The 23,247-nt window shown below is 40.6% G+C and overlaps 2 protein-coding genes across 10 annotated transcripts in view; both read left to right on the top strand.

Annotated features, from left to right (window-relative positions):
- The window catches only part of LOC109408749 (serine/threonine-protein kinase N), a 371,435-nt gene that overhangs the window by 176,962 nt on the left and 171,226 nt on the right, over positions 1-23,247 (top strand). For 2 of the 8 annotated variants that reach the window (XM_062854352.1, XM_062854351.1), the window contains exon 2: positions 13,011-13,534. The exons of the other annotated variants lie outside the window; for them this stretch is intronic. In XM_062854352.1, coding sequence (XP_062710336.1) covers positions 13,445-13,534 — 90 coding nt within the window. In that variant the 5' untranslated portion in view covers positions 13,011-13,444. The remainder of the gene's footprint in view (positions 1-13,010; positions 13,535-23,247) is intronic. 8 annotated transcript variants of the gene reach the window in all.
- The window catches only part of LOC134288706 (uncharacterized), a 345,573-nt gene that overhangs the window by 188,255 nt on the left and 134,071 nt on the right, over positions 1-23,247 (top strand). Inside the window, exon 1 of one of the 2 annotated variants that reach the window (XM_062854358.1) lies at positions 775-5,198. The exons of the other annotated variant lie outside the window; for it this stretch is intronic. The gene's annotated coding sequence lies outside the window, so the exon portion shown is untranslated. Of the gene's footprint in view, positions 1-774; positions 5,199-23,247 lie in introns of those variants that run through there. 2 annotated transcript variants of the gene reach the window in all.

The raw sequence follows: 23,247 nt of genomic DNA, 5'->3' as shown, positions 1-23,247 counted from the left end.
TTGTAGGTTAATAAACCGTAAAATTGTTAATTACTAGTTTTTACCTTACACCCACACATCCGAGGTCTGATTAGCCAAGTAGATTCCAGTCCAACCGACCTTCCCGAGCAGGAATCAATAACTGACACATAACTGAAGCATACCAAAATCAGGTATCATACTAAGACAAGGTGTTGGTCGGTTATCCAGGTATTTGAAATAACTTATTTTGGTATTTTGTAGGTATTGATAAAATACCTCAACGAGTTATTGTTTTGGTGTTGAGGACTTCTTGAGGTATTATTCAATTATGGAAAAATCACTATTTGTATGGAAAAATCGCCGATTATTATTCAGGTATTGCCATACTTGATGTCATTATTCACGTCTTATGCACAGAGTATACTTATTTTACCTCTTATGCAGGGCTTCTTAATACCTCATTCCGGTTGTATGTATTTGGTTTTCCATACCTGAGTGAGGTATTCTTCAGATATTTTATCCTGCTCGGGGAGACCAGAGAGGTGCTCCAGATCACGCTAACCGTTATTAAGCAAGTTTGAGACTTCCAAAAGCTCTAAAAATGCTGATCCTAACATAGTGGTAGTCGTAGTCGTACGTTCATTTGCAACTGTTCAAAAGCCCCGAATGGATGGAAATATGCTGAAAAGTTACGAAAGAAGTTCTGTTTGCCGTAGGGTAATTTTCCAATTGTTGCACGGTTAAAAGATCGCCAATTGTTGCACTCCTCATAAGAATAACATGGAGTGTGCAACAATAGGCGAGTTTTTAGCCGTGCAACAATTGGAAAATTACCCTAATTGTTTTTTTCACATGTCTAGATAGGAATGCGATAACGTGTACCTCGAGCACATGCAAGATCACCAGAAATGGCGAACTCCAACTGTGATTGCATCAATCGCCTCACCGTATCTAGACAAAGCAATCTGCTACTGGTTTTGAGCAGAATCTGTGTACTTCTCATCTGCTGTGTGATGTCCCCGAACGGAAGAACCCCGCCCCAAACGTCATCTCATGTGGCTATAGCGCGTAAGCGCAAAATCGAAAACAAATGCAGGAAATTCGCCGCCGCCGTACACGCAAATGTGGTGCCGTCAGCTGATTGGCGCTCATGTGCATAATAACTGCCATAGAGCAGTTATCGCTTCCATGATCGCCACGAATTTGTGGCAGCCGACAATCGGCAGGGGTTCGCGTGAGCTCAGGCAATATTCGAGCGGAACATCGCCGACGGCGGCTGTCGGACGTCCTGCCTGTGAGAATCCGGCGAAACCGTTTGTGTGCTTTAGCTTTTGCTATCATGTTCACACTTTCGTCGGCAATTCGTTCGGTAAGATAAGATAAAATGCTTCCCCGTGATATCACGCCAACCTTCTGATTTTAGCCTCACGATTCTCACTGGCTGTAACTCTGTTGATGGTCACATTCAGTATTTGTGCAGTTGGGTTGGGTTTATTGGGGAGTTGCTCAATTCAATGCAATCGACAAAAAAGCCAGGAATGCACCTGAACAAGCACGTAACAAGACAAACAACTTCTTTAATGAACCTCTCGGACGACCCCGAACTCATTGACCAAAGCCGGGTTGACATCGAAAACGAAAACAAAAAAAAATGACGCCACAATTCGTGGCCCACGAGCAATTATCGAGCGTCGATGAATGTGATGTGTGTGGATGACATTCGTTTTTTTTTTTTCAGTTGATACACCTACTAGCTAGTATACGCATACCTTGCACAGTGGGAAAATCTGTCATGAGGACAAAATTAAGTTTTTTTTAGGTTCAAGTTTATGTTTAAGTGGACGAGTGATTGCATCATCACTTCCCCCCTCTTTCACACATTGCCATCAGAAAGGGCTTTTTTTAAAAAAAAAGACAATTACACCGTCTTCGACCTTTCGGCCACTACAGACTGAACATTACAACATTAGACAACGGACAACACATATAACACCCAGTAGCCCAGTGGAGAATTTTCCGTTTGACGAAAAGTTTTCCCCGACTGGAGCGGGAATCGAACCCACACTCCGAGGCTTACGAGACACCTAAACGACTGACGCCGCTAACCGCTCGGCCACGAAGCCCACTTCGCTTACATGGTAGGAACAATTTTGACTTAAAAATAGAAGATCTCATCAGCACTTGCTGAAAATGAAAGGATGTGAACATTTTGGTTTGTAATTGGACGTACCCTTGTTTATCATAACTCTTTTATAAGTATGCATAGATTATTTGGTAGAATCTTTCCGATTTTTCCATTAACTATTCCCACTGTGCATCGGCTAGTTTTGCCAAGTGTGCTGCCTCCCACGCGTTCGCGTCTTATTTGCTGCGGGTTTCAAGTCTCGCCCGGTACCACCCCGTACACGTCGCGTTCGTCGGAGCGAGCCGCGGTTCGCTACCGCGCTTCTAAATCGGTGGAGTCGATGGCAAAACTGGAATTTGATCGAAATGGAGTTGCCTTGGTTAAGTTTAAGTAGGTATAGTTTTGCTTTGCCCAATCGGACGAGAGAGCGAAGCGCGTCGAGCTTGGCACCTTTAGTTCCAAGTCTAAGATGAGCGATTCCAAGCAACAGCATCAAAATTAAGGAAATTTTTTAATTCATGATTTTCTATTGAACTGAAACTTTGCACAGTTTTTAAGTTCCATCTAAATCGTCATTTTCCGATATCAAATTTTTATTTTGAATCACGACTAACTTTTCAAAAGGGTGTATGTGAAAATGGTTCAAAAATATTCAAAAATCTGCACAGCCAAAATGGTTCGTTCGATTGCAATAAATTTTTCAGCAAAGTTAGATAACTAAATGGTGATTCCTAAGAAAATATACACTGTGAAAAAACATCTTTTTTAACATTAAAAAATATCATTTTTGTCACAAAAACTCAAATATCTCAAAACCCTATCTTTTTACCAACGTAATTTTTCTAGGGAAGACGGTCCATTGTATTAGCAATCTACCATAAAAATTTGGTGATGGTAAACTAATAAACAAAAAAGTTATAACATTTCAAACATTTCACAATTTTCACATTTGGTAAATATTTTTTTCTGTGTAAATTATTTCGATCAGAAATCGCAGTTAGATGCAGATTTTATTGTTCAGCAAAGTTAGATAACTAAATGGTGATTCCTAAAAAAAATGTACACTGTGAAAAAAAAATCTTTTTTTAACATTAAAAAATATCATTTTTGTCACAAAAACTCAAATATCTCAAAACCCTATCTTTTTACCAATGTAATTTTTTAGGGAAAACGGTCCATTGTATTAGCAATCTACCATAAAAATTTGGTGATGATAAACTAATAAACAAAAAAGTTATGACAATTCAAACATTCCACAATTTTCACATTTAGTAATAATTTTTTTTTAGTGTAAATTATTTCGGCCGGAAAGCGCAGTTTGATGCTGATTTTATTGTTAATGGCCTTGCGGGAGTAAAACAATCTGTTTTTATTATGTATTATGTATATTATATGTACAGTACTGTTCCGATTTTATCACGCCCTCCGCGCATTAGTCGTTTATTGATTAATTTGCTGTTACATTTGAGGACAAGTGTTTTCCCTCTTCTTCAAGATGAATGTTGAAAGCGTGTTTTGCAACGTTAAAAATATTGAAATGGGTATAAATGTTGAAGTATATTTCAAAGCATTTTTGAAAAGAGGCGTGATTAAATTGTTTAAACAGATGTCGCTGATGGTACGGTGGCATGACTCTCTGCACTTAGCACTTCTGGCAATTTCTCAGTTGTTGTCGTTTTCGAACTTCCTGCGCCCTGCTTTACCGATGATATACAGATGGCTCGTTTGTCAAAGTCTAGACGGCAGGACGTGCAAATGCGTAAATTTGTATTCAATTTGGGCATAACCAGTCTCTTTCAGTTTATCTATGAGATTTCGTAACTCTTTTGAACATTTTTTTTTTCACAAGCGGTCTACAAGAGAGCGTTGAGTTGAAGACCTTTGAGAAAGCGACTGTTCATGTTGTTCGTTAGATTATAATAAACAAAATCACTTATTAGTTTTAACTGACTAGTTTGGTGTTGTTTGCTTGGACGAAGAAAAAATTTACTATAAAATTTTTAATATCCATAGCGGTAGTATTTTTTTGCTTTTTCGTGAGCATTTTCATGGTATGTATACAGTAAGGTGGCCCACACTTATATGAAAAACAAAAATTTCGAAAAATGCCAAGTCTTACCTTCTAAATCAGTTGTTTTGGAGTCCCAGAAGCTACGTTCAAAATTTGAGCAAAATCGGTTGAGCCTAAGGGGGCGCTCAAAACGCTTGAAGTTTGTATGGGAAAACTTGGCCAAATGTATGCAGAAATTTTAAGTTTTCGAATTTTGCCGCCAGGTGGCGCTGTAAGCGTTCAATAATCAAACCCTTTGGTCTTATTGTAGGTGACTATATGCCAAACAACTTTGTCGAAGACCGCAAAGTGATCCAACTTCTGTGAAAAAAGTTATACCCTTGGTAAAGTGAGGATAAACTTTATTGTTGTTTTTCCAATACATGTAAAAGAATAATATCAATAATGAAATCTCACTACTTTGCCTCACTTTGCCTAGGGTATAACTTTTTTCACAGGCGTCGGATCACTTTGCGGTCTTCGACAAAGTTGTTTGGCATATAGTCACCTACAATAATACCAAAGGGTTTGATTATTGAACGCTTACAGCGCCACCTAGCGGCAAAATTAGAAAACTTAAAATTTCTACATACATTTGGCCAAGTTTTCCCATATAAACTTCAAGCGTTTTGAGCGCCCCCTTAGGCTCAACCGATTTTACTCAAATTTTGAACGTAGCTTCTGGGAGTCCAAAACAACTTATTTAGGAGGTAAGACTTAGCATTTTTCGAAATTTTTGTTTTTCATATAAGTGTGGGCCACCCTAGTATACAGACAAACAAACGTAACACTGACGAAATTTTCATTGACCACGCCTTTAACGATCATTTTGAATCTTGGTTGTGGCTTTCATAACCAGAAGAGTGCCCATCGTTTTTCTTTGCGTTTGACGTTTCACACTAGCGCCTTCTGATGACGATATTGCACAACGCAGTGTTTCGTGAAACATTTCCACCAGGTGGTGGTAGTGTGAACTGGGCGATGGATTTTCACGAAAATTGTTCTAGGCGTTTTGTCTGTTTGTCTGTGGTATGTACCTCTCATGCATTTGTTGTTGTTGAAGTTACTCGCATTTTTCCGATCATAAAGTCTGTTCTCTAAGGGCCGATTTCTTCACCTCGGCTTAACCCGTAAGCCAGGCTTACCCATATAGTTAAACCTGGCTTAACGCCTAAGCCAGGGTGAAGAAATCGACCCTAAGAGGTATTTTTTTGCAGATCAACTAGACGTATACGCGTATATATAAAACTTTTATTATGCAGCTTTCGTCTTCAAAATAAGTTTAATTCCATTTTTCTTATGATCAACAGCTTTTCAACACTATCAAGGGATTTTTTCACCAGTCACGTACAATAAAAAGTATGACAATCTCAATATTTTTGATCACAACACTGGATCGCGTGTAAGGTTCAAATAGATACTATAGTAATTATAAATAATCAAACAAAAATATCATGAAAACAACTTGTTTAATTCATTCGGTAGCCTTTACAATAAAATCAGCATCAAAATATAGTTCTCGAAATAATTTACACAGAAAAAAAATTTTTTTTTGTTACTAAATGTAAAAATTGTGAAATGTTTGAAATGTCATAACTTTTTTGTTTATCAGTTTACCATCACCAAAATTTTATGGTAGATAGCTGATATAATGGGCCATTTTCCCTAAAAAATTGACGTTGGTAAAAAGATAGGGTTCTGAGATATTTGAGTTTTTGTGACAAAGATCATATTTTTTTATAGTAAAAAAAGAAATTTTTTACAGTGTATATTTTCTAAGGAATCATCATTTAGTTATCTAACTTTGCTGAAAAATTCATAACAATCGAACAATCCGTTTTTGCTGTACAGCTTTTAGAATATTTTTGAACTATTTTCGCATACACCCTTTTGAAAAGTTAGTCGTGAGTGAATATGAAGGTTTGATATCGAAAAAAGGCGATTTAGATGAAATTGAAAAACTGTGCAAAGTTTCTGATATTTTTGAAATGGTCGCTCAGGATCGACTGACATGACTCCGTGGAATTCCTCAGATGGGAAATTGGAAATAGAGTTTGTGCCGGTCGGTGGTCGGTCGGTGGGTGGACGACGACATCGCGCGATGGTACTGTGACTATCAATTAGGGTGCGATAATTATATAAAATCGTTTCTGCGCGGCTTCTTACGCAAAGTTATGGGAATGGTCGGTCAGCGATCAGCAGCCTTTACTTTACAGATTGGGCAGATTGGGCGGTTATGACTAAAAATATACTTATGGTAGGTGACGCTACACGGTGGCTACCTAATGAGTCGACGAAGATGGTCATCGATGACCGTAAGATGATGATAGAACAGTCGATTAGATTTCTGGAGTGGGTTTTGATTTCAAAGCTTGACATAGTTATAACAAATATCTTGAAATACGAAGTAAAGTAGATATTTGATTGTCCTGTTTTGGTTTAATCTTAGTGTTCTGCTGAGATAAACAAATGTCTTGAATACTGGTATTGTTATTACCACCTCTGGGTTACACATGCAAAATTAATCATTGGCAGAGGAAGCTCTCACTTAATAGCAATGGCAGTGCGCATAAACACATGAGAAGCAGGCGCTGGTCCAGTTGGGACGCTATTCCAAGAAGAAAAAGAAGTGGTACGTGCTCGGTTTGTCCATTGTCCAGTGTTAAGTTGTGTTCAGTCTGTACAGTAGGCTGCGGCTTATTTTTCAAAAGTGATCGAAACCTGGAATTCGTAAGCTCTTTTGGATTCAAATAACATAAAAAGAGAAACGTGTGAATTTCAGCCAAAAATATTCAGATTTAGAGGTGGCACAATTGCCTCAAAGTTGAATTTTCGAGTAATAAAAAGGTCCTTTTATTTCAAGGGCCATTACTTTTTCAATGTTCAACCAATTTTCAATCTTTTTTTTATGAGTCTCTCACAATTTAAATTTTGAATAAAGCTGTCGAACATTGAAACTTTCCAAAGTCACTTTAGAGTCCTATAACTTTTTAACCGGTTGACCAATTTCAAATCTTTTAGCGTGCTTTTGTAGATATTTTTGATGTCTATCTTTGCCCTGAAGAAACTTTTTATAGCACTTTTATTACTCAAAAAAATAACTTTAAGGCGATTGTGCCACTTCTAAATCTCAATATTTTAGGATCAAGCTCAGAGGTTTTTTTTATGTCATTTGTATCCAAAAAATTTTACGAATTCCAGGTTTCAACTACCTTAAAAAAAAGCCGCAGCCTACTGTACAGCCGCTCGTTAAAGACGATGTCAGTGTATTTTTTTATATTTTTTCATTATTCTTAGCCATTTAACCCTTTCGTGACAAACCAACACAATTGTGCTATTGAGCCGTAACAGATTTGCATATGTTTTCATCTGTTTATTCTTTGTTTAATGTAATGTAAATTATTTCAATAATTGGGCCCATTACTTATACTTGTATGTGTGCAAGCAAACTTTTGTTCTCGTTGCCTGTGAGATTTGCCACAACAATATAAACAAAAAGTGGACACAAACCGTAAAACATGAAAAAGTTTTATCTGCCGCATATTTTTTTATTTCTGATTTATCTAGGCAGTCGAAGTTGGAAATCGAAAGATTAAGAGTAGTTCTTTCAAATAAGGAACTACAATTGTTATTTTAATGGAAAATCAAAGAGTTTTGAAGAGCTAAAGTTGAGCCATTTGGATGGAGATTTCACTTTTTTGTGCTCATTTGTTCACAATATCGAACTGGTTTTTGTGCTGCCCTAATTTTTCTACTAGAATGATGAGCACGAGGATGTTGATGTATGGCTGCTGTTCCTTTTCCAGTCCAATTGAGGGTTCATTATGAGTTTCCGTTTCGCTATGAAAACTCAGAAGAGAGTCAAGCGCCAGCCACTCTCGAGAGCAAGAGCAGCTGATGAAATCCCGGGGCTAGGAGCGAACCCATGATCATTTGCTTATAAAGCGAAGGTGTGACCACTGCGCCACGTGCGTCGGCATATTAGTTAAAGCATGCAGAGCTACAAACTGCGAACTCCACAGTTCCGTAGTATAAAATATCTTAATTCCAGCGCAATTGATAAAACGAAACGTAATTCTGCAGACCTCGTGGACATCATCGAAGCTCAGAATACCAAACATTACAATACCTGGGTTCACCTCAGGATTACCTTTGGTCAATAAGGGTACCAGTTTATAGAAGGGAATTGATAAATATAAGAAAATGAAAATTTATTGACCGTACGTAGATGCTACTACAGTATCGCTAGACAAGCTACACTCACACAAGGAAACAATACGATAATAGCTGCTTGGGACGACAGCCATCTTCAGTGTGTGAGTATCGATGATCATCTATTTTCAAGCGAGAATGGCGCTTGCTACGTCAGGTTGCAGGTCAATGATGAGATGGGAAGGGAAGTGACGATTGCAGTCGCTTGTTGGCAATAGACCGTGGAATTCACAAGCCCATACGGATGTCGGAGAGTTGTTGAGAAATTCTTATTTTTGGTATAGAGGTCACGCATTGGTGCGTGGATGCCAGGCGTAAAGTGATAGCGTCACTGTTCGTTTGATTGCAAAATATGTAGGCGTTATATGATATATTTGCACTATGCTATAGAAGTTGGAAGGAATCTGTTTCTTGTTATAGAGATGAACATACGTTTTTAAACATGAGATGTATATATAGGAACAAAAGCCTGCGAAAGTAGATAGAAAGATACAAAGTATGTAGAAGGAAAAGGGCGAGCCAAGGATTGAACCCAGCATCTTCTGCATTTGAATCAGAAGCGATAGTCACTACTACTAGCCGCCAAGCTCATCTTCTTGATGAGATTTGTCGAATATAAGTATATATAACAGGTAGCCACCATTCTTGCTCTGCAGCATGCGTTCCACTTAAGAATTGTCGAATATAAGAGGTACAAAACAAACGACAAAAGAAACTTTGTCAAATCGGTAATAATCAATTATTATAAACCTTATATCAAATCTTCGTTCTTCAACAGTGATATAATGTTTACAAACTCGAAGTGCACGCGAGGTTACCATATGTATCAAATTCTTTTCTAGTTAGTTGGGACAGACCTATGTCGTATTGGGTGGTTTGTAACAGATTTGTGCAGATTGCTACGAATAAATTTTGATGGATCTATTCAGTTTGTTGCGCCGCAAGAACTTTTTGTATTATTCACTCAGAAGTTTTCTTCAAGGTTGACCTTAATAAAAACTTTTATTTATTTCGCACTTCTTAGAGAAACAAGCTCCTGAATCGAGCAGGCATTTCCGTCTAGCCCACAATTCCGATTAGAGGCTTCCAATTCTAGGTGAACGCATATGAATCTGGGGGTTGAAATTTATCCAGAATTACCTCCGAAAGATTTACTTTAGTTTTTTTAGATTTTTTTAGTTTTCCGCAATTTTTCCTTGAAAATTTTCCAGGATTTTCCAGAATTCCGACCGATGTCACCTGTGTATTCTACATGAAATTTTCATGTGATTTTTTCCAGGTTTCATCCCGGGATTTATACCGAAGGAAGATTTTTTTTCAAATGATGTTGCGGCATTTCTCCTCAAGATTTTTCTTGAATTATTTTCACAAATTCTTTCCGATGCTTCTCCCGGGATTTTCTCTGGTGTTCTTGTCTAGATTTTTGAATGATTTCTCGTAGAATTTCTACAGGATTCATTCGTACGATTTCTATAAACTTACGTTCATGTGTTTTCTGCAAAAGTTCTTCACGGAATTTCTTCCTGAGGTTTTTCCTGTATTGCTCCCAAAGTCGATCGCTGAAGTCTCTCGAAGTTGATTATTTCTTCAAGAAATTATTTTCAGCTTTTGCCTCGAGTTTCTGCCGGGAAGTGAAACTTGAGATTCTATCCGGTGCTGCTCCAGGAATGCCTATTTATTTGAGTTTTTGAGAACTTATCCTGAATTTTCTCCCAAGATTTTTACATTCAGAGTTCCTTTCTAGGCTTATACAGAAGTTTTTGTTAAATTTTTGCATAGAGTTCTTGCCGCAATTTCTTCCATCTAACCCAGGCTGTTTCTCGTAGTTTCCTACTGTGACCGTCTTGAGATTCTTCTTATAGAATTTTGCAGGATTACTTTCAGTGTTCTTCCCTATCAAAAATTATCCCAGGATTCCTTTTGGGCAGAGGTTCCCAAAATTTTCGCTATAGCGGCGCCGCTTGAAATTTTCGAAAATTTCGCTGTGCATCAATACTATGCCAAATTTTCAGACATCGAGGATTTCAGTTGAATCTTACGCCCCATACACAAATATTGGGATTCTCATACAAAAACTTTGTCGGGGTGTCGAAAAATCGTAAAAAAATCCCTTACCTAATAAATGGACAACCACTAAGAAGTTCAAAGACAATTTCAGAATTTTAACCAAAAATATAACAGTTGAAACGTTTGAAGATCCAAGGGATATTCAAAGATTTTGTAGAATGACGTAAAACAACACTATTTTTATTAAAATAAAATAACAAAAACATGGGACAGTGATTTGAATTACCAGTTTTTTTTTTTCGACTCAAAAGTCTATGGTGTACCTAATAAACATCTACGGTGCACCAAGGCGCCGCGTTTCACAGTTTGGGAAGTACTGCTATTGAGATTTCTCCAATAGGTGCTCCGGGAGTGCTTGCCTAGCTTTCCGTGGACTTTTTCTTGGAATTCGAAAAAAACAATCGCCATGAACTTTGAGAAATACAAGTAATTTTGGGTAGACATATTAGATGAATTTCAGAAGCAACTTGAAAACCTTTGAGCGAAATTTTCAGAGGAGCTACGGGAGAAATCTGACGAGAAACTCCAAGAAAAACCCGGAAAATTCTTTGTATGATACACCTGGAACAACTACTGCAGAAGTCTCGCAAAAATTCTAGGAAAAACTGTTGGAAAGCTTTCCCGAAAAACCACTTAAATTCGAGAAATTCGAACTTTGAGAAAATTTTGTTATGGTCTCCGGAAGGAATTCCTCCGAAAACCTTTGGCAAACCCCCGGGAAATACTCCTGCAGATACCCTATGAAAAACTCCTGCAAAAGCTCTAAGAATGAAACTGGTAGAAATCGTAGAAACAACTAGGGTACACACCGTAGTTGAATTTCATCGATGCAGCTGGTCACTTGAGAGTGCGACCGAATAGAGCTCTCGACACATACTAAATAGATACCAGCACCTCATATGGTTCGGTGCCTAGGTATGCGGAGTGCGAGTGTAAGTCTTGATGCTATAAAAACAATTAGCTCTCGCTTGTATAATAAGAAGGCTCAACCACGAGCGTGTTGAGAATTGGCGAAAGAACCCGGGAATTGTGAAAAAAGGAGTGGTCATGGTATCGGCTCGGAGTTAGTTTGGTTTCTATTCCGCAAAACCGTTACCTGTTCTGTGGCTTGGTAAGTTAAAGCATCGCTCTAGCAAATGCGCAGTCGTGGGTTCGAATCTCACCAGAACGATTTTTTACACAATTTCTTTTAATTTTCAAGTTTTTCCAAGTACATTCCATTGTTATTTCCAAATTTTCTGTTACTTCAGATTTTCTTCGGAATCCCAATATTACTATACATATCACCAGCAGCATCCTCTGAGGCTTACTGCTATAAACTTGAAGTAAATACTTCTTCTATTCATTCCGAACGCATTGTTTGTAGTATGTTCGATAGTTGTAGTGTAGTAAACTCTATCTTATTCATACGAGCTCTGTTCCACAGAGCAGTATTCACTATCAGAAATGCAAAAATCTTAAGTTCACTACTTTTTATCCATACATCCCATTGATGCCTCCTGTTTTAGAACGCAAAATTTGTCATTTCTGGCATAAACAGACGATAAACCAGTTTTTGTTCGATTTGTCAACGGAAAAGTCCTACAGTGATCCCCCGGGGTCCACTATTGGGTTGTTGGGGTCCACTTTCTTTAAGGTAGATCGCATTCTCTTATCATGTTGAAACGGAGACAATAATGGACGCCCAGTTTTGTTTGAGGGGCCCAGATGCAAAGGGGTATAAGTGACTACTTTACCGATTTTGAGCTGAGCACATAAAACAATCCTTCAGATTTCAAGCTTTTTGGAACTTTTTTAAGATTATGTTTACGATGATTAGAAAAATTACAATAAATCGGAGAAAATTTGGTCGACTTGGAAACTCAATTAATTTTGTATGGGGTGGAAAATTGAAGAAAAACGTTTATTTATTATTATATTTTTATATATATCATTTAATCGAAAGTTTATTTTTGTCACTTAAGGGGCCATTAGACTGTTTGTCATTATGACAAATATTTGCCATTGAAGTCCGACATTTATCCAAGGTTGCTATAATTCAGTCTGTGTTGGTCATTTGTTGGGCTTGTTTGGCCAAATATTTGTCACGTCTAATAGGACCTTCACTTACTTACTTTTGTTTCTAACCCCCTCATTAACAAATTAGTTACAAAAATCGAATTATTGTGTAATTTGGAACTACTGGCTAGAACCGTGAGCCATCGTCTCCCGGTGAAAGTTCGCCGGTAAAAACAGATGTGAGCAGGATTTTTTTAATATAAAAAGGGGGTCCACTATTGGCTAAAATACCCTATCTTCTGATTTTTTGGGAAACGGAAAATGTTTTTCATTTTTCAGAAACCAGTTTTTTTCGAAATTTTGTTGGAAAACGGATCCTTGATCCTTCCTCTAAATGTGTATGGAGACCGATTTTGAAAATATTTTGCTTCGTTATTTAATGAAAAATCTAAAAATAAAAAATAAGGAAATGCATCCTGTTTCACCTTAAGTTCGAACTCTATAAGTTTTCGATCGCTTCGCTATCCACCACCCAGTTCCAATCCGATTAACGAGAGAAGAAACCACTTTGTGACACGCAATGTTTGCTCCCTTTAGCATTATGAATATCGGTAGCAGCCAGCAGTAGCAGCAAAATATCAGCGGGATACAAGTGTTAATAATCGACGAAATCCTTAACCTGACTTGGGCCCACTTATCGGAGGACTACTACGGAGAGCGAAAAGCTCCGGGCTAATACCGGGCTCTAACAGTCGTCCGTCAGTGAGTGCATGCAATGAAGAAGCTCCGGGTGGCACAAAGGTGGAACTGAAAGCACATAATTGCTACTTGTAACGCCAGTAGTGGTAGCTGCTGATGCTGCAGCCTCGCCCAAGTATCGAATCTTCATCCGGGGTTCGGTTTCGGTTTTTAGAAGTTCGCGAGTCAGTGCAGTGTGTGAACGGATAAGAAGAGAGAAGAACAGTGAAGAGCATCTTGGTGCCGAGGAGAAGACGCCAGCGCCACACCACCACCACCACCAACGTCGTAGAATGGATCTTCAGGTTACCGAGTACCGGCAACGTAAGAGGCGAAGCCGTGTCTTTAGCACCTGTATCAGCGCCGCAGCCACCGCAGATAAGGTACACTTTGCGCGTTTGTTTGCTTGCACCTTGCTTGCTTTCCTCCTCTCTTGAACCGAAATAATATCGACTGCTGCGTAACGGAATCGTGCGTAGAGAGGCGCTTGGGATGTTTTTGCTGTTGGGTAGTTTGTGCATCTTCTGTTTTTGTTTGGTGGAGCTTCGGTTCGTTAAATTTTAAACGCGTACTGTATACCGGGGTAAAATTGAACTTGTTTAAATTCATTCAATTTCGTCTAGCTTTAATTTTTGTCTTTTCGTTAGATTTTGAGTATTTCATGCTACCGTCAAGATTATTTGTCATTATAATTTAACAGATAAAAGAAGACGTCTTCAGCCTGAGGTTATACTGACTGAGCATTAAAAAAACTAAAATAACAAAACATATACATAACGTCCAGTGGCACATCGGTAACAGTTGGTAGAATTTGAGGTGATACGATTCATTAAAATAATTTTACTTTCTTATTATCTCCCTTGAAACGAATAAAAAATGACAATACCCATTTGTTTTGGTTAATTTTAGCTTCGTCAATTTCAAAACATTTTCTTGTACGATTTTAAGTTCGCTCAACACAAAGTTTATAATATTAATACCAATATTTTTTTCGGTTTATTATATTTCAGGTAAGTCAGCAAAAAATAAATCGGCGCAGATACAAATCGAACATCTCTCTGTCATCATATAGACGAGAAACGCTGGTGGCGTTTCCTGGTGAGCTCGTTTCACGTTGTTTTAAACATACTATCATACTATCATCAACTTTTAAAGAATACCTAATAATTTTCGTTCGGCAGCATGAAGAGAGTGTGATTACTGAAGCGCAGGGAAGCATAGATCGGAACGATATGTAGAGGTTTCATGCAACTGTCATGTGCAATAGCCGGAATGGCAATTTGCTGGCAGATAAAACAATGATTGCCAGAAGGAAGAAGCACTTAGAAGATTTGTTACGACACAGTCCTGTTCAGGATTCCAACAGAATCCTGTTCAGGATTCCAACAGAATCCTGTTCAGGATTCCAACAGAATCCTGTTCAGGATTCCAGCAGAATCCTGCTCAGGATTCCAGCAGAATCCTGCTCAGGATTCCAGCAGAATCCTGCTCAGGATTCCAGCAGAATCCTGCTCAGGATTCCAGCAGAATCCTGCTCAGGATTCCAGCAGAATCCTGCTCAGGATTCCAGCAGAATCCTGCTCAGGATTCCAGCAGAATCCTGCTCAGGATTCCAGCAGAATCCTGCTCAGGATTCCAGCAGAATCCTGCTCAGGATTCCAGCAGAATCCTGCTCAGGATTCCAGCAGAATCCTGCTCAGGATTCCAGCAGAATCCTGCTCAGGATTCCAGCAGAATCCTGCTCAGGATTCCAGCAGAATCCTGCTCAGGATTCCAGCAGAATCCTGCTCAGGATTCCGGCAGAATCCTGCTCAGGATTCCGGCAGAATCCTGCTCAGGATTCCGGCAGAATCCTGCTCAGGATTCCAGCAGAATCCTGCTCAGGATTCCAGCAGAATCCTGCTCAGGATTCCAGTAGAATCCTGCTCAGAATTCCAGCAGAATCCTGCTCAGAATTCCAGCAGAATCCAGCTCAGGATTCCAGCAGAATCCTGCTCAGGATTTCAGCAGAATCCTGCTCAGGATTCCAGCAGAATCCTGCTCAGGATTCCAGCAGAATCCTGCTCAGGATTCCGGCAGAATCCTGCTCAGGATTCCGGCAGAATCCTGCTCAGGATTCCGGCAGAATCCTGCTCAGGATTCCGGCAGAATCCTGCTCAGGATTCCAGCAGAATCCTGCTCAGGATTCCAGCAGAATCCTGCTCAGGATTCCAGCAGAATCCTGCTCAGGATTCCAGCAGAATCCTGCTCAGGATTCCAGCAGAATCCTGCTCAGGATTCCAGCAGAATCCTGCTCAGGATTCCGGCAGAATCCTGCTCAGGATTCCGGCAGAATCCTGCTCAGGATTCCGGCAGAATCCTGCTCAGGATTCCGGCAGAATCCTGCTCAGGATTCCGGCAGAATCCTGCTCAGGATTCCGGCAGAATCCTGCTCAGGATTCCAGCAGAATCCTGCTCAGGATTCCAGCAGAATCCTGCTCAGGATTCCAGCAGAATCCTGCTCAGGATTCCAGTAGAATCCTGCTCAGAATTCCAGCAGAATCCTGCTCAGAATTCCAGCAGAATCCAGCTCAGGATTCCAGCAGAATCCTGCTCAGGATTCCAACAGAATCCTGCTCAGGATTCCAACAGAATCCTGCTCAGCATTCCAACAGAATCCTGCTCAGGATTCCAACAGAATCCTGCTCAGGATTCCAGCAGAATCCTGCTCAGGATTCCAACAGAATCCTGCTAAGGATTCCAGCAGAATCCTGCTCAGGATTCCAGCCGAATCCTGCTCATGATTCCAGCAGAATCCTGCTCAGGATTTCAGCAGAATCCTGCTCCGGATTCCGACATGCTGCTCAGGATTCCAGTAGAATCCTGCTCAGTATTCCAGTAGAATCCTGCTCAGAATTCCAGCAGAATCTTGCTCAGGATTCCAGTAGAATCCTGCTCAGGATTCCAACAGAATCCTGCTCTGGATTCCGACATGCTGCTCAGGATTCCAGTAGAATCCTACTCAGGATTCCAGCAGAATCCTGCTCAGAATTCCACAACAGAATCCTGCTCAGTATTCCAACAGAATCCTGCTCAGGATTCCAGCAGAATCCTGCTCAGGATTCCAGCAGAATCCTGCTCAGGATTCCAGCAGAATCCTGCTCAGGATTCCAACAGAATCCGGCTCCGGATTCCGACATGCTGCTCAGGATTCCAGTAGAATCCTGCTCAGGATTCCAGCAGAATCCTGCTCAGGATTCCAACAGAATCCGGCTCCGGATTCCGACATGCTGCTCAGGATTCCAGTAGAATCCTGCTCAGGATTCCAACAGAATCCTGCTCAGAATTCCACAACAGAATCCGGCTCCGGATTCCGACATGCTGCTCAGGATTCCAGTAGAATCCTGCTCAGGATTCCAGCAGAATCCTGCTCAGAATCCTGCTCAGTATTCCAACAGAATCCTGCTCAGGATTCCAATAGAATCCGGCTCAGAATTCCAACAGAATCCTGCTCAGGATTCCAGTAGAATCCTGCTCCGGATTCCGACAGAATCCTGCTCAGGATTCCGACTTGCTTTCCAGGATTCCAGTAGAATCCTGTTCATGATTCCAGCAGAACCCTGCTCAGGATTCCAGCAGAATCCTGCTCAGGATTCCAGCAGAATCCTGCTCAGGATTCCAGCAGAATCCTGCTCAGGATTCCGGCAGAATCCTGCTCAGGATTCCGGCAGAATCCTGCTCAGGATTCCGGCAGAATCCTGCTCAGGATTCCGATAGAATCCTGCTCAGGATTCCGGCAGAATCCTGCTCAGGATTCCGGCAGAATCCTGCTCAGGATTCCGGCAGAATCCTGCTCAGGATTCCGACAGAATCCTGCTCAGGATTCCAACAGAACCCTTGTCAGGATTTCAACAGAATCCTGGTCAGGATTCCAACAGAATACTGGTCAGGATTCCAACAGAATACTGGTCAGGATTCCAACAGCTTATGTTCCAAGAAATGCTTCAGGAATTCCCACCACGATTACTTCAGAATTTCATACAGATATTTTTGCAAGCATGACTCGAAGAATTTTCCCATAGTTTCCTTAAGAGATTCCATCATGGATTCCTCCAGAGATCCCTTCAACAAGTTCCTCCAATCAGTTAGTGATCATTCTACTGCATTTATTCGAGGACTCCTTCAGGAATTTTTGTAGGGATTCCCGAAGAAATTGCATCAGAGATCCTTTAGGATATTTCAACAGGTATTCCTTCTGAAATTTCATCAGTTATGTCTCCATATATTTCTTCAAGAACTCCGCTAGAGAATAGTCCAATAATTCCATCTTGAATCATTCGAAGTATTACTGTAAGAAATTTTCCCTGGTATTACATATTTAAAAAAAAAATACCAGATGGTCTCCAGTTAGCCTAGTGGTTAAGGCTATAGATCGCCAATCCGGAGACGGCGGGTTCGATTCCCGTTCCGGTCGGGAAAATTTTCTCGACTCCCTGGGCATAGTGTATCATTGTCCTTGCCTCACAATATACCAATTCATGCAATGGCAGGCAAAGGAAGCCCTCCAATTAATAACTGTGGAAGTGCTCCAAGAACACTAAGTTGAAGAGAGGCAGGCCAAATTAGAATGCGAACGTTGAGCCATAAAAAAGAAGAAGATGTTATTCAAACATTTATCCAATTTTCTTCAGAAAAAAATCCTTCAGGAGTTTATTTAAGGATTCCTTGTATAATTCGTCCGGAAATTACTGCAGACGTGGATTATTTCAGATTTTTTTCTAGAATTCCTACAGAAATTCTTCCAGAAATTCATTTAGAAATCTCTATTGAGATTTCCTGGAATTCCTCATGGGATTGCTTCCGAGATTCCTCCTATTTCCAGACTTTCTACAAGAATTCTTCCGGAAATTCATTCAAGAATTCCTTCAGGGATTCATCTAGAGATTTACTCGGGAATTCCTTCTGGGATTTTGTCAGGAACCGTATCAGGGGTTATATTAAAAATTCTTCCAGGAAGTCTTCTTGGGATTTCTTCAGTAACTTCTCCTGAAATTGTTTCAGGAACTCCTTAGCAATTCATGCAGGCAAACCTCCAGGAATTTCTTAGAAATTCCTCTTGAAATTGCTTCCGGTATTCCTTCTGAGATTTCTGTAGGAATTCCTTCAGGAATTGTTTCAAGGATTCCTCCAAAAGTTCCTGCACAAACTCTTTTTGGCATTTCCTGCAGGATTTTTCAAGAATTCCTTTTGCGATTTCTTCGGAACTTTCTCCTGGAATTTCTTCAAGAATTCCTCCAGAGATTCCTCCAAGGGATTCCTCCAGGAATCCCTCCATGGAATCCTCCGGGAACTCCGACAGGGATTCCTCCTGAAATTGCTCCTGTCATTGTTCATGGAAATACTTCAGTGATTTCCTCCGTGAACTCTTCTTGGGACTCCGTCATGTTTTTTTTCAAGAATTCCTTCTGCGATTTCTTCAGAACTTCCTCCACAGGAATTCCAGGAGAACTTCCTGAAGAATGTCTCAGGAAGTCCTCCTGAGATTCCTCTAGGGGTTCCTCCTGAAATTCCTCCAGGAATTCTTTGAGAAATCCTCCAGGATTTCTTACAGGAATTCATCCAACGAATCCTTCAGGAACTCTTCCAGAGATTTCTCCAGTGGTTCCTCCTGGAATTCCTGCAGGGATTCCTTCTGGAATTGCTTCAGTAATTCATCAAGAAAATCATCCAGGGATTCCTCCTAGAATTCCTCTGGGAATTTCTCCATGCATTCTTCCAGGAATTCCTCAATGTGTTCCTCCAAGAATACCTCCACATTTTGTTTTTTCAGAGATACTTCCAGAGATTCGTCCAGGAATTATTCCAGGCATTTCACCAGGAATTCCTGCAGGCATTATTCCAGGAATTCCTTCAGGCATTCCGTCAGAAATTTCTCCAGCATTTCTCTAGAAATTCCTGGAGGGATTTCTTTAAAAATTTCTCCATGGATTCCGAGAGACAGCCAAGGGCTGAAAGACAAATCAATCAAGCAATCCATGGATTCCTTCCCCAAATTCCTCTAAGAATCCTCTAGGAATTCATCCAGACATTTCTTTAGGAATTCGCCCAGAGATTCCTTATTTGAATTCCACACTTTAAAAAACCTCTGGACCTCCAAAAGAAATTCACTTATCCTACCGGTTTTCATACCCTTTGATTATTAACATTATTATTAATGAGTTTTGAATAATCTTTATTATTGATCATTATTAAATTGATGATGGATCAATAACGTTCTGATTCAACCCTACCGATCAGTTTGTCCTCAGCTTACGGTACCGAGCCGCGTACCCAGGCTGTACTTCAGGCCTCCCGCCGTGAATTGGGCTTATAATCGAATATGCTTTTACACTGTTGTTGATCCGCCTGTAAAAGCGATGTTGCTGCAAGAGCGTTCAGAGCTGGTTTAGAAATGCGAGAGATGTTTGTTCGACTATGAAAATTGTTTTACATTGTTTTTTTTTTCGTTTTGCTTGCTCTCTGGCTCGGATAACTGAACCGCCGCAGTATTAATTGGATATTGTTTCGATCCAGGCAGCAGCAGAAGATAATTCGAATATTTTCCATCGATGAACAGCTGCTTGGCTAATAGAGAAATATCTGAAATAGTTTGGTGCTGCGCTGCAAGAGTTGATGCGTTTGCATCGTTTATTGTGCCGATTAAACCGTTGAGCAGTGGGTCATTATTTAAAATTAGACATCTTATGAAAATGTGAATTTTTCCCCATTCTAACGTTTCAGTTCTACTGAAAGTCTTTTAATGACACCGAATTTAATCTGTTTCTGTGTATGATGTCACTTCAAGCGAAACTCCTCATTGACAAACCGTGAGAAATTCATCCAATCAACTATCATTCTATTCAAATCCCACCGTTGTTGTTGATGATGATTTGATTCCATTTCAATTCTCGACCGAACTGTCTCGTGTCCCATTTCAATTCCATTCCGTATTCCCATCGCATAGTCCAGTACCGACACTTTATGGAGACCTGATGACTTCGACGACGACGGCACGCACTCGCATTAGTAGAAACCGCCCCAAACTCTTTCACCCTCTCCGGATGGTTGGATGGTGACGACGTGAACCCGCTGCTGCAGTACACTTCTTGGCTCGTACATTGAACCTCTGTCTGTCTATCCTAAAGAGAGATGATCCCTCGATGATCTACCAATTGCGTGCAAACAGCAATCGTAGAAGGTGTATGATAATTTCATGCAAATTGTGTTTTCTATCGACGTCGACGACGACGACGATGAGTGTGTTTCCCAAATGTGCTTTTACAACACATTCCAGAAGAGGCTGACACAGTGAAAAATGAAATCAGATTTTTGACGTAGCAATTTTATTATTTATGTCTAGCAATTTTTGTATACAATTTGAATAGTAATCATAAAAATTAGTTGATTATTTAAAGCACAAACAAACTCCTTTGGATTAGCTGCGCTTATTTGAATGTGCTGAGATGGCCTAGAGAGTTCGGGCGTCGCTCACTCACTCAACAGTGAAGTGTTCGAGTCCCAACCAAAACTTGATTTTTTTTTCACCCATAGCACCTGGGTGAGATTAATTTTTAGTTCCATTGATCTTGGTCACCTTTTCTAGAGCAAAAAAGGTAGTTTTACATATTGCATATAAGTTTTTAGGTTGAAGGTCACATTTTTTTTTAATTTTTACTGTGTACCCAGCGGCTGTTAGGGAATCATGGCACTGCCTCTGCACTTCCCACTTTGCAGCACACCATAGCAGAGAGTTAAGTTGAAAACTCTTTCGGGGAGTTTCTCTCGCCCTCTCGGTACTTTCAAGTGTGATTTAAAATTCAATTTCGCTGCCGGCTCGTAGTCGTCGTTGTCGTCCGGGAAGGTGAAGAAGACGCCTAACGGTAATCCGCTGAATCACTTGATCCACCTAGTTTCGGTTTTATTGCGATTCCGGATTCCAAAAAAAAAGGAAGGTACCCTTGCTTCTCTCTCTGTGCTAGTGTTGATTATGTCAGTTTCATGGCTCGATTTACATCTAATTTGTAAGTCAATTTGTACCTTTTTGATGGCTTAATTTAATTTACAAAAACCGAATCGAATGCACTTTCGGCCACCCCAAGCCGGGTGTGACCCCTTTATGCGCGGAACATTTGACATTTTCCCACCGTTTGGATTGACCCGGTTTCCGTCGGAGTTCTTGTAGGTAGGGTGACTTATGAGACTGAAACGGAAAAAAAAATCGGGGTCCTACCCAAAATTATCGTTTTCTCTTTTGCATGTCTCCGCCCCTTGGCCTACCGCTCGGAAATAAACCTAGTCATTTTCCGCCAGTCAGCCAGCCATATGACGAGTGCCGTATAATTTGCATTGGATTCCGATCCGAAGGTCCTCCGCTCGCTCAAATTTGAAACCGTCTGCGCCGCCGCCGGTCGCACGACGGTGCGCAACGACCGACGACAGGTGACCGAGTTTTGTCTTGCAGTCGTTTTGTTTTCTATTAGTTGACAACAAAATTATCATTCATGGTACGACGTGTGCCGCCAGCCAGCCGAGAGCTACTAAATTTAGCGCACGCAAACACTTGTTTCCCCTCTTTAGATTCGGGCGTTGATGGCTCACGCAGGTCAAGTTCGAGTGGCTCGGCCCCTTTCCCGTGATCATCACCGTTGCACATCAGACCAGGGGTTGTCAATCTATGAGGGGCAAACCATTGACCCCAGGGAAGCGTTCTCGTCCGAAAGTTTTATAAATCTGCGTGGTCAGGTGATATGTTGAGATCTGGTATCTCGGCATTTCTAGAGGATTTACCATACAGTGAAGATCTGCTCCGTTGTCGACCGGCTGTCGATGAAGCCAGCTTGATAACTTCTCATAAACTCCCCAAGCAGCACACATGTTACAAATGAGTGTCGACAGCGTGTTTTTGGTTGTACAGAAGCTACATTCGTGTAGTTCTAACCCAAAGGCAGAATTACTTGAAAATGACTCGTGCCCAACCAAAAATCTACGCTGTCGACAATCCTTTGTGACATGTGTCATCTATTGTATTTAACAGATGATGGAAATTGAGCCATGGTAGCACTTTATAGGCGACTTTCAACAGCCAAGACGCAGTCGAGAGCATCATAGGGTACGTGGAACGGAGTTAATGGAACGAATGCTCTGACTGACGGTGAATGCAGAGAGATTTTGGAGGAGGAGAGCGCAGCGCGGGCGGTAATGCTTCAGCATTGAACTCGGCAGAATGTGGAACGATGCAAATAGTAGCGGAAACAGCAGACTCGTCTCTTTTGGGAGAAAATAACGCCGGTGCTTCCATCAGTGCTGCTTTCAAATAAGTGCTGCTTCCACCTTTTGATCCCTCATGTCCGTCCGTCAAGGGGCCCTCATCTAAGGATAAGTCCTTGCATATTTCGGCTCGTGGCACGAAGCCGTTGCGGGATACGTTAACTTAAGGTTATGGTTGAAGTTCCGTGTTTTTGAGAACGGCACAGAATTCCATTTTCTCGCACTCCTCTTCTTCCAGGCGACGTTGTTTCTCCCAGAAGAGATGGGTTTGTTGTTTGCGAGGTTTGTCGAAAATAGGGTGTAGCCAAAGATACTCACGGAAATTTCTTCGTTCAAGCGTTCCTCCATCAGTTTCTCAAAATATTCTTTTCCAAGAATTCTCTCAAGAACCTCACCATTTATTTCCCTTTCGGAATTTTATTTTAAGATTTATCTCAGAAATTCTTTACGGTTTTTAAAAGAAATGCCCAGAAAATGCCTCAGGTAACTCAATCAAAGATTTGTTCCTCTGAGGATTTGGTAGCAGAAATTCCAAGATGAACGACAGATATTTCTTTGAGGATTTGCCCTAGAATTTCCATAAGACGTTTCTCGAAGGATTAAGCCAGAATTTATTTCAATGATACATTAAGAGATTTCTTTAGAAACATCACCGGTTTTTCCAAAGAATGCTTGTGAGCTAAACAGTTCCCGAGGATTCTTTCCAGGATTCCTAAAGAAATTTCTCCGAGAATTCCTCCAAAAAAATAGCATTAGCATTAAGCAAATCGCACAAATTCGTAGGTGGTACAGCCCTGGATCGCTGTTATGA

Source organism: Aedes albopictus, chromosome 2 (assembly GCF_035046485.1).
Source record: "Aedes albopictus strain Foshan chromosome 2, AalbF5, whole genome shotgun sequence".
Classification (NCBI taxonomy): domain Eukaryota; kingdom Metazoa; phylum Arthropoda; class Insecta; order Diptera; family Culicidae; genus Aedes; species Aedes albopictus.
Note: the sequence above shows the minus strand (reverse complement) of the source record. Positions and strands in the feature narration are given on the sequence as shown.